This window comes from Periplaneta americana, chromosome 11 (assembly GCF_040183065.1).
Source record: "Periplaneta americana isolate PAMFEO1 chromosome 11, P.americana_PAMFEO1_priV1, whole genome shotgun sequence".
Classification (NCBI taxonomy): Eukaryota; Metazoa; Arthropoda; class Insecta; order Blattodea; family Blattidae; genus Periplaneta; species Periplaneta americana.
Window position 1 is genome coordinate 15,998,396 of NC_091127.1, and position 13,681 is coordinate 16,012,076.

The window sequence follows — 13,681 nt, forward strand, 5'->3', positions numbered from 1 at the left end:
ATCTATTTCAACTTGACAACGTCTGAATAGGTTAAGTATTCATAAATAGACAATTATTAACAATTTGTGAGCGAATTTTAGGGATATATTATTTATATTTTTATTTTATTCACGAAATAGTCCTAATAAATGTCACTCGAGGTCTGAGATTTCCCAGATAAATCGGAATTTAGCGGGAAATCTCAGACCTCTCGTGACATTACTACAGATTATATCGTCAGGGAGTCCCGATACTTGCGTATGACTAATGCTGGTTCATAATCCTCACTAGAGGAATATAGAATGGAACGAAGAGAACCCGATCGATGATGATGATGATGATGATGATGATGATTATGATGAAGAATTGAAAATAGGAGTTACAAATAAGAAACAAGCCTCTGAAAATTCTGACAGTTCTTAAAATTGTTTCACGAAAACATGGGACTTCTTGTCTTGCTTATCCTAACTTCAATCAGCCCTCAGAATATGTAAAAGAATCATTTACAGAGATCCCGCTCTCTGCGAAATGGAACAGAAGTTGACAGCGTGATTGCGTAAGTGCGAGATACTGTATCAGAATTGCATTCCTTTTACTACCTTAATGTTTGCCATTCAACTCTGTCAACTTGGAAAGGATCTAACTAGGCACGGGTCGGTTGAGTTTTCCTGGTGTTCTGATGTTTCTCATTTACTATGTAAACGCTGACCTCTTTCATATCCTTCTGTTTTTATCAACTTTCGATATTATGTCATCTGATAATAAATAACTGCAATTGAAAATGCCGTTAGACAAAGATAGATAGGTAATAATGTTCACATTCATCACCACCACCACCACCACCACCACCACCACCATCACCACCACCACCACCACCACCTTTAGGAATCACCGGATAGTTCTTTATGAGAAACAGATTAATCGCATCAGTTAAATATTTTAGGTGTCCTTTCGCCTAACAGTTCAAAATTAGTAAAGGTAACCCGCATTGATTAATCCTTTTTGTTCAATTATACTTATGTCTAATTTGGATGAGATTTGTAGTTGCTGTAGAATTTGGTATTTTCTTGTTTTATGAGGAAGGTTTTCCAGCAGCTGTCATGAGAAGTAAACAAATAAAATAGGCTTAAATGAATAAACAAACGAATAAATAAATAAATAAATAAATAAATAAATAAATAAATAAATAAATAAATAAATACGCAGATAGGCAGGTAGATAGACAGACAGGCAGACAGAAACATAACTTAATACATTAATAAACAACTAAAGAAATTAATAAATAAATTAATAAAGAGGTAAAGAAATAAAGAAGTAAATAAATAAATAAATAAATAAATAAATAAATACGCAGATAGGCAGGTAGATAGACAGACAGGCAGACAGACAGAAACATAACTTAATACATTAATAAAAAACTAAAGAAATTAATATATTAATTAATTAAGAAGTAAAGAAATAAAGTAGTAAAGAAATAAAGAAGTAAATAAATAAATAAATAAATAAATACGCAGATAGGCAGGTAGATAGACAGACAGAAACATAACTTAATACATTAATAAAAAACTAAAGAAATTAATAAATAAATTAATAAAGAGGTAAAGAAATAAAGAAGTAAATAAATAAATACGCAGATAGGCAGGTAGATAGACAGACAGGCAGACAGACAGAAACATAACTTAATACATTAATAAACAACTAAAGAAATTAATAAATAAATTAATAAAGAGGTAAAGAAATAAAGAAGTAAATAAATAAATAAATGGATAAATAAATAAACGTAAATAAATTAACGAATAAGCAAACGAATAAATAAATAAATAATTAAATAAATAAATAAATAAATAAATAAATAAATAAATAAATACGCAGATAGGCAGGTAGGTAGGTAGACATACAGACAGACAGACAGACAGACAGAAAAATAACTTAATACATTAATAAAGAACTAAAGAAATTAATAAATAAATTAATAAAGAGGTAAAGAAATAAAGAAGTAAATAAATAAATAAATAAATGGATAAATAAATAAATAAATAAATAAATAAATAAATACGCAGATAGGCAGGTAGGTAGGTAGACATACAGACAGACAGACAGACAGACAGAAAAATAACTTAATACATTAATAAAGAACTAAAGAAATTAATAAATAAATTAATAAAGAGGTAAAGAAATAAAGAAGTAAATAAATAAATAAATAAATGGATAAATAAATAAATAAATGGATAAATAAATAAATAAATAAATAAATAAATAAATAAATAAATAAATAAATAAATAAATAAATACGCAGATAGGCAGGTAGGTAACAGACAGACAGACAGACAGAAAAATAACTTAATACATTAATAAAGACATAAAGAAATTAATAAATAAAGTAATAAAGAAGTAAATAAATAAATAAATGCGTCACATTCTTAGTCATAACATGGCCAACATTGAATAAGTTTTCATATAAATGCACGTTTAACATGAGTTTAATATAGCAATTCCTTGGTTTTTAGAACTTTGAACATATATTTATATTAGGCGATTGTCAAGATGGCCATGACTAGACCATGATAACCATGTGACTCCGATTCGTGCTGCAGCCTGACTTTCTCGCTAGCCACAGCTTTGTGTACTTGGAATTCAAATCTAGTTTTACAAATTACCATTGTAGTGAAATACTTTTGTAGATCAGTTTATTTCCACTGGCAAATACGCTAATGAGGAAAGCCAGCAAAGGAGAAGTCATTCTCAGTCCACTGGTGTTTATTTCAGAAAAATTTCCTTCCCATTTTGAGTTATGAGTTCTATTTATACATAAATAAGGGTCGTTTGTACAAGTTGTAGATTGTTTTTAGATATATCAAGACGAAGGAAATTACATTTTATGCAACCGAATCTTTATCGCACGTTGAAATAATTCCGGGTGTTTGAGTTTCGTGGCCTTGGACTGAGGAAAGCAAAGAGTTCTAGTTCGAATCTGTTATTCTTTTCTGTATTGTAACTCAGAAATTAAATTCAGAAACTACTGTTATTGTTTAGTCAACTGTCTGAAGACAGGTTTGAACCTCATAAGTGACTCCAATATGGCATCACTCACGAGGCAACTAAGTCAGGAGATAATGGGGTAGGGTGCCAGTTCCTTTTCCACTACATTGCGTACATCGCTGACTGGTAATACATTACTCTCATTTATTAATTACTAATTTTTTCAGGAAAATTGGAGTAGTGTATTTATAATATACCATCAATTTTAATCATCTTCAGAATTAATTGAAATAATATATTTTATTATTTTTTTCTCTTTAAACAGTAAAAGATTCAAAATAAGATAAACTACTTAAGTTAATAGTGTTGTAATTGTTTGAGGTTTAAAACAGATCTTACTGTTTAATTTTAATAGGAATTGAAATGACACATTTCATATTCGAGGACGTAATTCTTAGAATGAGAACTTTACACACAGTATATAGAGAGGCACTGCTTATGACAGTGATGACTACATCTTCAAAGTATGTTTCAGCTACTGCAGCTTTTCTAGATAAATTCTTGGTGTTTTACGTAGCGTAGGCAGATCGGACCTCCCAGATCGTAAGGCCAGCACGGCACAGAGCCATCTCTGAGACAACACAGGGCAGCACATGATAAAGGAGAAACACCTAGTTCTATGGACGGAAGATAAATCTAGTGTATTGCCCATGCCGAGAATCGAACTATGGACAGCTTGGATAGAGAGCGCATATCGTCACGTGAATGCAAGAACTAGGTAACTCGAAATTTGCGTTTTTTAGTTACCTCTTTTATAGCATAGCAAAATTCGCACAAAATGTAATCCAAGAACTAGGTAACTGATCGAACGATACCAGCGACATCTATTTCCCAATATAACCAATAGGTAAATGAAAACGAGACATATTCCTTAGTGCAATAAATAAGTAAATAGGCAATGTCACAAAATATGAAAAATCAAGTTACCTAGTTTTTGCATTCAGGCGACGATATGCTATTCACAAAGCTAAGGCGGCATACATTGATAACTCGAATAGTAATTGAGCAAAGTCCTTGTTTTGAAGATTGTAATAGAGTTTTGTACACTGATTTGTTAATAATTTCAATACTAATGTATAAAAAAATATCAGAAATTGAGATAAATTATATAGGAGCGATATGAAATTTATTGGTGCGCCAATTTCATTACTAATTTGCAGGAATTCTTAAATTTCAGTGTTTTAGTATTTAAAAAAGATATACGGCCAACGGAATGATTGTAGACTGGTAGAATATGAATGCTCTGAAGGATTAAAAACACTGTTAGGAGATTGAAACAGATCACGAGGACTAATAAGTGGAAGATGATGATAATGATGGTGGTATTTAAGAACCAAATTACATTAATTTATGAATCCTAGATTAATTTTTAATGATTTTAAGATGGTTTCTTTTGTTAAAGTTCACTCTTGAACGCATATGGGAATAATTGTGATTTTATTTAAAATGCTTAACTCGTTATTTAGCATGATAGGCATTTGGTAGCTTTTATTTCCTTCGTGGTTATGTGATATAGACTACTGAGTCGAAGTTCTCATGACAGAAAGTCATTTTGTTTCGTCTGGGATCGAGTCCACACCCTACCAATCGTTAGACAGTCTTAATCTATTGGCTATTGATATTTGTGAGTTGCAATAACATTATTAAGATGTCATAAAACTAGATGTAATTGAATGCTAAACACACTATAATAAATCCTTCTAATTCCGTCGCCAAATTGGCGATATTTCTTATTTTAACTCGTTGCTCAGTCCGATATAGGTCAAGTATACGATAGGTTTCCCCGATTACGAGGTTGTTTGCCTACCTGTCAGCTGTGCGGAAGCACCTCAATGAACTTTGATACAAAACAGTTTATTGGACACCCTGTAGGAACGGCTCGCCGCCCGCCAAGTAGTGCGGTCGCTCCAATCAATGTGACACTTAGTATGATGCCCTGGTCACTCGGTGAGCAATCGTCGTCCAGTGAACATGGACTTCAGCGGCGGCTTCGGCGGCGGAGGTAGGCAATTAGGCGCGGCGCGGACCTGTGTTGAGTGCTCAGTGGCCGGCAGTGCTGTGTTGTGCAGAGTGTAGTAACTCCTTGCTTTTGGTTTGTGGTGAGACGTGCTTTGTGACTAGTTTCCATGTGCAGCTCAGAGGGATTAATTAATATTTTTTTTAATTACGGTTTTACGTTTACGGTTTGTTGAGAGAGATCCTGATTTCATGTAATTGTGTTGATATAGATGCTTTGAGGACACTCACACTACCGAATTTGTTGATACTATGTCACATACGTGTTAAGCGCAGTTGCAACAACGGGTATGGCCTAGATACATATTCAGTACGTCCATGTGTGTTCTATATGCGAGTCGGTACACTCACACTGACGAAGGTGGGCTAGGTGCATATTTGGCACACTCTTAACGTATACGAACTTCATGTATTTGAGCAAACTCATGGCAAATAATGCGATCTAGATATATTGTCAGTACACCCACAACATACGTAGTGTTGATACTGTACATATGCAACATGTTCATATCAACGAGTAGGGAGTAGACATATTCTCTGCGCACTGAAGTGTTGCCTAGAGATTGTTCAGTACGCTGAGGAATGTGTTCTAGCACATCAACGCATGTTGCCTAAATAAACGTCCAAAACATTAATAAATGGGTATGACTCAGATACGTTTTCAATAATGAGTGTTGCCAATACATGTTTGGTACACTCACAACACGTGTGATTAATGTCTAATTGAGGATCTAACATTCTAAATGTGCTAAGTGCCAAAAATAACTTTCTGAGAATATGATGAAAAATATACTGCGAAATGCATGTTGAGATACCTACAACACCGTCTTTTGACGCACGAATGAGTCACAGTTGTGCCACAACAAAGACAATTTAGTATGATATTCTCATATAGATTCATTTGTTTATTTATTTATTTATTTATTTATTTATTTATTTTATTGAGTTATTTTACGACGCTGTATCAACATCTAGGTTATTTAGCGTCTGAATGATATGAAGGTGATAATGCCGGTGAAATGAGTCCGGAGTCCAGCACCGAAAGTTACCCAGCATTTGCTTGTATTGGGTTGAGAGAAAACCCCGGAAAAACCTCAACCAGGTAACTTGCCCCGACCGGGATTCGAACCCGTTGTCATATGGATGTTTCTTCCTTAGATTGAATAAAATGAAATTTGAAAAATTGGAACTTAGCACATTTAGAATGTTAGGTCTTCAGTTATTAGGCTATAGCCTACATGCTGTTCGATCCTCTGATTCAGATTCTGGCTGATAATGTACATCTATTATCAGGCAGTACATCTCGACGATATATTATGTCAGAGGAAGAATAATTGTTTGTATACATCTGAAGTTTAATTAGTGTAATATGTAGGTAGTCGGCGATGTATGCAATGGAGGGGGAAAGGAACTGGCCACCCTACTCCTGGCCTAGTTGCCTCATAAGTGGTGCCTTCTTGTTATCACTTGTGATTAAACAACAACTTGCTGTTCGCTGGCTTACAATGGAGACGTTCAGGACATTCATATCGTGTGTAATATCGATACAATTTCAACACACTTGCAATAACGAGTGAGACCAAGTTTCGCGTTAAATACACTCACAGTAACCGAGTTCAACACGAAAAGTAACAAGTGTAGCATGGATACGTATTCAATACATTCACGTTGTGTGTAACATCAGGACATGTTACGTCACACTTGCAGTAACGAGTGTAGTTTCGATGCTTGTTCAGCACATTCACAAAGTGGGCCTATGTGACATTAGCTGCATGTTCAAAATGAACATCAACAGTTATGGCCTTGATACGTGTTACATTTGTATATGTTCAACACACTCAGAGTAATGTGTGTGATCTTGATATATGTTCAACATGAACAGTAATGAGTGAGCTGAATACGTATTCAGTACACTCACGATGTGTGTAACATTTATATTGTACAATACATGTTCAGTAACAAGCGTGATTTGCATACACATCAGTGTATCTGGGCTCGGTATATAATCAGCATGATAATTAATGAGTGTAGCTTCAGGTATTCGATATATTTACAATTTCATTACACTCAGTTGTGAGTGACATAGGTACGATCACGTCTGCTCGACCTTTATATAAACAGAGGTGTATTTCGAAACTGCTCGACGTTTGTTTAGTTCGTGATCGCCTTTCGTAAGCGTGTAGATCAGAAGCCACGAAGCCTTCGCGTTCAAGACACCCGGCCAGGGATATGTTCTTGAGGCACATTCGGCTGTGTCATTTTGACAACGTACAGAGACGTTCAAAGTACAGTGATCCGAACCATAATTAAAAATTGATCACTCACATTATTTCGTAACTAGCTGTACCCGTGCGCTCCACTGCACCTGTTAGAAATAAATACCGGTATAAAGTAATTACATAATTAAAATAGGACGTTTGATCCAGGGAACATTCGTGTTTGATAGAAGGATAAATCGTTTAATATGTTACTTAATTTAAATTGTATTTAAATAATTATAATGCGATCATTTTGGTCCAGAGAGCACTCAGAAGTTACGGTAATAACATTATAGCATTATATCCATCTAGAGAAACTATACTTTCCAATGGTGAAATGATAATTAATTATACAAATCGGTTAATTTAGCTTTCGATATTACTTCATACAAACACAGAAACATTCTCTGTAGGCTATGTTTCATAGCTTTCGATTATTGTTGTCCAAGGCCTCTTATAGACGTAGTCATTTGTTTTCATTTCAATACACCGCTTTAGATGGCATTGCATTTTAATTTTAAAACTCATTTATCTCATTAAATATCAGTACTATCAAAATTTTGCAAAGAATAAAAGCTATCGAAAATCATTTTCAAAGAAACTTTTGTTATATAACATATTTCACAAAAATCAATAATAAGCGAGATATTTCGATTTATTTAATTCGGGCCCCCTTATAACCCCCCCTTTTAAATAACGTATTTTGAATGTAATATAGCCTAAAATCTAAGTTATAGCGAACTTAATTTATATTCCAATTTTCATATAAATCGGTTCAGCCATTATCGCGTGAAAAGGTAACAAACATCCAGACAGACAGACAGACAGACAGACATACAAAAATGTCAAAAAAGCAATTTTCGGTTTCAGAGTGGTTAATTATATATGTTAGGACCAATTATTTTTGGAAAATCGAAAATTACCAGAAAAATTTCGGCTACAGATTTATTATTAGTATAGATATAGATGTTTTACGCCTTCACTAACAATTCAGTTCATTTACGTTACGAATATAATTGTTTGCTGTGCATCTAAATAAGAACATGAACTTCCGCTTTTTGAATCGCATGTGGAAAGGTATTCTTTATAATCTCATGTGTCCACCGCTGTGGAGTAACTGTTAGCCTGGTTGACCGTGAAACTAGCGGGTTCGGGTTCAAATCCTGACAAGTTACCTGGTTGAGATTTTTTTTCCGGGGTTTTCCCTCAACTCAATACGAGCAAATGCTGGGTAACTTTCGGCGTTGGACCCTGGACTCATTTCGCCTGCATTATCACCTTCATATTATTCAGATGCTATATAATCACAGCAGTTGAAAAAACGTCGTAAAATAATAAATTTAAAAAATCTCATATGTAAGAAATTTCACTTCATTTAAACATTGCACAATTTAAGTGGATATACGTAAATATTTTTCACAAATTTAAATAAAACAACAATACATATATTGAAATAATTTCTATTAAAATTTTTATGTTTACGAAAATTACTATTTAAATGATACAGTACAAATGTTATAAATATAGGCTTGCCAGTGATTTAATTATTACGAAAGACTAAATAAATCTCGCCCTTTCCTTTCTATAGTAATACTTTAAGATCTTTCATCGTGGTTCATACACGCGTAACAAATGCTTTTTTTTTACATTCGAACAATAAACTCTACTACAAAGAATTGACTGTTCCTAATCTGTGCACTGCTCTAAGCGTAGGATTTTAAATAAATGTTCAACTAAACGTAGAAATTATCTTACTTGTCTCATTTGCCAATTTATTCTACATCATACTCAAGGTCATGAAAAAAAATAGCCTTGCGATTCTTTAAATGGAAAGTTCTGTTTTTTTATTTTAAGTAAAGATCCATTAAGTTTCTAATACAAATTATTATATTTAATTTGTGTAATTATTAAATAAATAGATACTGAATTCGAACAAAATCCTGCCAATCGTTTTGGAAAAATCGCTATACCTAGAGAGAGAGAGAAAGTTAGGATAAAGCACAGACATGCGGAACGCCCAAATCCACTTTTCCGTTGTCAAGGAGATGCAGTTCCACGAGAATCTCGGATTAGTCTTTTTGCATAACAATACTTGCTCTCTCTACTTCGTATAATGCGAAAGTAAATGAATCTTGAGTGCAAAGTGGAGATCCATTCTGAAGTCAATATGCTATTCTGACCTTTTCTGCGATGAGCAGCGGCGATGGAGTATTTAACCTCAGTTGAACACATTACGCCGGTGTACATTTATTGTCTTCATTGATGGGAACATTACTCCAGATGTTTTAAAAATGCTTTCATGAACGTCATCTTAAATTTTATTGTCTCATCATTCGAAGAATAAAGAGGAAGTAATGTTATGCTGCAGAAACACATTTCGAGATTTTCACGGAGACACGCGTTTCCAGCACACCTTTTACCGAAAAGGTGTTTTCTGTACATCGTCTGTGTATACATGTAGGTACAGCGATTGGACTGATTTTGTTCCCATCCACTATCTATAGGCTAAATATTAATAGTTTTATTGTGTTACTCATATTATATTTGTTATATTAATAACGTTTTTAATTGTTAGTTCTAATTCGATTAGAATTTTATTGGGTTGAAGTGGTGTGGGTTTAGTTTCTATTTCCTAATTTAATGTCAGAATGTTGGAATCAATTTAACCAAGAATTATGTAGGCTACAGAAAATAGGTCTATAATATTTTTTACTGATGTTAATGGATTTTTATTTAAGAAGCACAAAATGGCGATTTGGCCTAAATCGACACCAAAACATATTTTCTTTTCTTTCGGAGAAATTGTTTGCATTTATATCTCCACACGAAACATTGAGACTAGAATTAAATGTCTAAGATATCTATACGAATTGATTTACAACATTAACAAACCCTAATGTTTACATGAGTAGAACAAGAGAGATTATTTTCTTCCGTAGAAATGATAAATTAATATTTAGAGAACTATGGCTCTAATTTGAAACTTCAATAAAAAATTAAAGGTAACTACATAAATTACTTTGTAACATCAACGTTGTTCTGCCGTTAGAAATTAAGCAAAATAAAAAGTATATTTTTCTGCAATAAAATTGTTTTTCTGTACAAGTCGCAAAATGTACAGTCGAAATTTCAATCTGGCCACAAATAATAAAAAATCAGGTAAAATGACCGGAATGAGTAATTCCTTGTGATAAGGAATTGCCTGCTTATTACTCAATTTTGAAGGGCACTTTTCATATTCAGTAGCGAATTTGTAGTCTATAAGCACTTATATTTTTTCTTCTTGAATAGTTCATCTTAATAGTATGTTGGTGGTTTGATAAATGAATAATAATTATAATCTAATTTTACATCTGAAGTCTGATTAATGTAATATGTAGCTAGTCAGCGATGTATGCAATGGAGGGGGAAAGGAACTAGCCACTCCTACCCCATTATTTCCTGGCTTACTTGTCTCATAAGTAGTGCCTTGTTGGTATCACTTGTGAGGTTCAGACCTGACTTCGGACAGTTGACGAAACAACAAACATTATAAACAGCAAATAACCTTTAATATTGATATCAATTTTAAATGTAGATTTTCATAAACAGCAAGGTAATAATAATATAAGCAGTGACATACAGTAAGGAGCTGTATCATGGAAATTTGTGTAAATAGAATTATATTTATTTCAACAGTAAAGTATAGGCTTATAAACTAAATCAGATGTCTTATTTTCTGGCATTAATAAAAGTGATTTTTATGTGCAATGTAGGAAGAGAAAGTATTGTCTTCTTACTCGGTCTGCAGTAGGGCCTAATATTTTAATTTCCACGTGACATTCTCTTGTAAACAGTGTCAAAGAAATCAAACTACAAACAGGAATAGGCTGTCATTTATGACATAAGGAACTGAATTGTTAAGGAACGCCTAAAATGAACAATGGAAAACATGTGTCATCTTCATGACGTTTATTTTTATATTTTATCATTTATAAAATACGCTAGAATTTGAAATAATTCGTATTGCTATTATTCTGCTTCCTTGTAGCCAAATTTCATCTTTCCACTTATTTTCGCCCATTTTTTATTCCGATGCGAGAAAGATGCTATTTTGATTGAAGTTTTTATAATATAATTAATCATGATGTTCCTGTTCATGGCAGTGACTTACCTCTTTCATCTTCACAAAACACAAATTTTATTACCTTTATTGCAAGGAGAACAACGCGGATATCTGAAATTTAATTTATTTAAAAACAACTGAACATTTTACGATGAAAGAGTAATGGAACGGAGAAAAATTCTCTCCGGCGCCGGGATTTGAACATTTTAGGTTATAGCAACATAATAAACCGCCATTAATCAATAGCAGAATGCATGTTTACCGTAATTGAATGGAACCAGAGATGGTAGGAATGAAACAAATAAACTATAGAAGAAAATTAACATTTAAGGTCATACACATAATTATGCGTGAGTATAGGTTTTTAACATTAAACTTAAGGTTATAGGCCTAATAATTTTATTAACTATTTTTCCATCAACTCTTATTTGTAATAATTAATGGTACAATTGTTATAATTAATAGCTGTTCCATGTTGAGAGTTAGATGTTAGCGTTTGATTGCTGATATTTTCAAATACCTTACTATAATAATACCGGACAGCTAGCAATTTTACGTGCGAACGACGCTGGTGCTGGTACCTAGGCGGCCGGTGTGGTGATACTCGTGAAACAAGCTGTAATCAACTGCGATGTATATTGTTGCTGGGCTAGTTAATAGTTTTATTAATTAGTGCTGTGTTAAAATGTCAGGGTGTATATGTGCTGTTTATAATTGCTACAAAATTACAGCATTACAAATTGCTCCAAATCGTACTTTCAATTTCCGAGGGATCATAAAACGTGAGTCAACAACATTCTTTAGTAGGCCTAATTCCTTCATCTTTGTGTTGATAGAAAAATACAAATTAGCTTTTTTATTTAGACCTAATAAATGAATAGAAGTTAAATGTATTGGAAATTTTAAGGTTTTATCAAATTAAGTTTTATTGTTGTCCACATGCCTTTACTAATCATTACTTGCATAAGATTACTATCAATTTTATCTTTGCAGTTGTCAGCAATGCGTATATAAAGCATTATTGTAAATTCATTCTTAATGTCAGAATTGATTTTGTCTCACTAAAGCAAAGAGACAATATGTAACAATTAATTACGGAAAGTAATATGAAGTATACAGTATTTCTCATAATAGGGCCTATGCAGCTTTGGTATAAGATAGTAATTTTACATTAAATATTATTCAACGTTTCTTAAGTGTTTCATATATTATTCCACGTTAGTAACTCACGTTTTAAGCAATAGTCCGAATCCCGCTATATTAATATGTGTATATGTGGATGTAATTCCATCCCGCTCCGCTAGTTGTCAGGTCCGCGATATTTCGCACTCACGCCAATGCTGCTAGTATAGGCTACAGCTGTCCGGTATTATTATACTAAGGAATTTGATATTTTCTTGGAGTTAAACTGTTCCAAATCTTGCCATTTTTTGTTTGTACTTTCATACGAACCGCCAATAATGAACAGGAATATGCACGAGTACAGGCTTACTATCAAAGCAAAGATGATGGTAAAAAAAATGAACGTAAGATAAACAAATGAACGTAAGAGGAAAAAATGATCGGTTATTAATTTTAGAGAACCAGTATAATCAGATTTTCATAGTTCAATCGAGTGTCAATGAGCTGGTTGATTGGCTATATGGCGCTCGATTGGAGTTATCATTGGAATTCATTACATCCACGAAGCAGTACTAGCATAAATAAATTACTTTTAATTTTTATGTGTGAGACATACTCAGTAACGCGTATTTACTTGAAAGATTAAACAGTTAGTTGCCGGCCGCTGTATACGCAAAGGCTAATACGCGGAGATTGAACGCTGCTCCAAAGCCACAGTCGTGTATTCGAATCCCGTCTAGGACATATCCGTTGTCAAATTGTTATTCTTTGTTATCGCAGGTGAAGGGCGGTGTAATGATTCCACGTCATGCGAGTTCCGTCGTTTTTCCATTTAATGTCAAATTAGGAAAGCTCAAAGCATTTGAGCAAAGGATGGATCTCAGACAGTGGCGAAAATTTAGGAAACGAAGAGTTTAGTACCTACTAGAAACGAAAGCGTGGAAATATGTACCGGTATACTTGAAATACGCGTTCATTAAAAAAAAAAAACTAGAACATTGAAAGTGAAATTATCTTTTAATGGAAACTCGATAACTGGTGGGAAATTTTTAAGTTACTGAAATGGATCTACTTTAAGACCAATTCATGTCCAGTCGGTATGGTTGAAGCATCAGTTCTGCCCTTGTTTACGTGTGCTTCTGCCCAAAATGTTTGGACTAC

At 33.4% G+C, this 13,681-nt stretch overlaps 1 protein-coding gene across 4 annotated transcripts in view; it reads left to right on the forward strand.

Moving 5' to 3' along the window:
- The first annotated feature begins 4,955 nt into the window (after positions 1-4,955).
- Positions 4,956-13,681, forward strand: part of zyd (sodium/potassium/calcium exchanger zydeco) — a 163,564-nt gene continuing 154,838 nt past the window's right edge. The window contains exon 1 of one of the 4 annotated variants that reach the window (XM_069839093.1): positions 4,956-5,021. Coding sequence is in view for 1 of the 4 variants with exons in the window: in XM_069839089.1 (XP_069695190.1) it covers positions 4,991-5,021 (31 nt within the window). In the remaining 3 variants the exon portion in view is untranslated. Of the gene's footprint in view, positions 5,022-5,099; positions 5,119-5,310; positions 5,397-13,681 lie in introns of those variants that run through there. The other 3 variants (XM_069839089.1, XM_069839095.1, XM_069839096.1) reach the window with 3 other exon arrangements.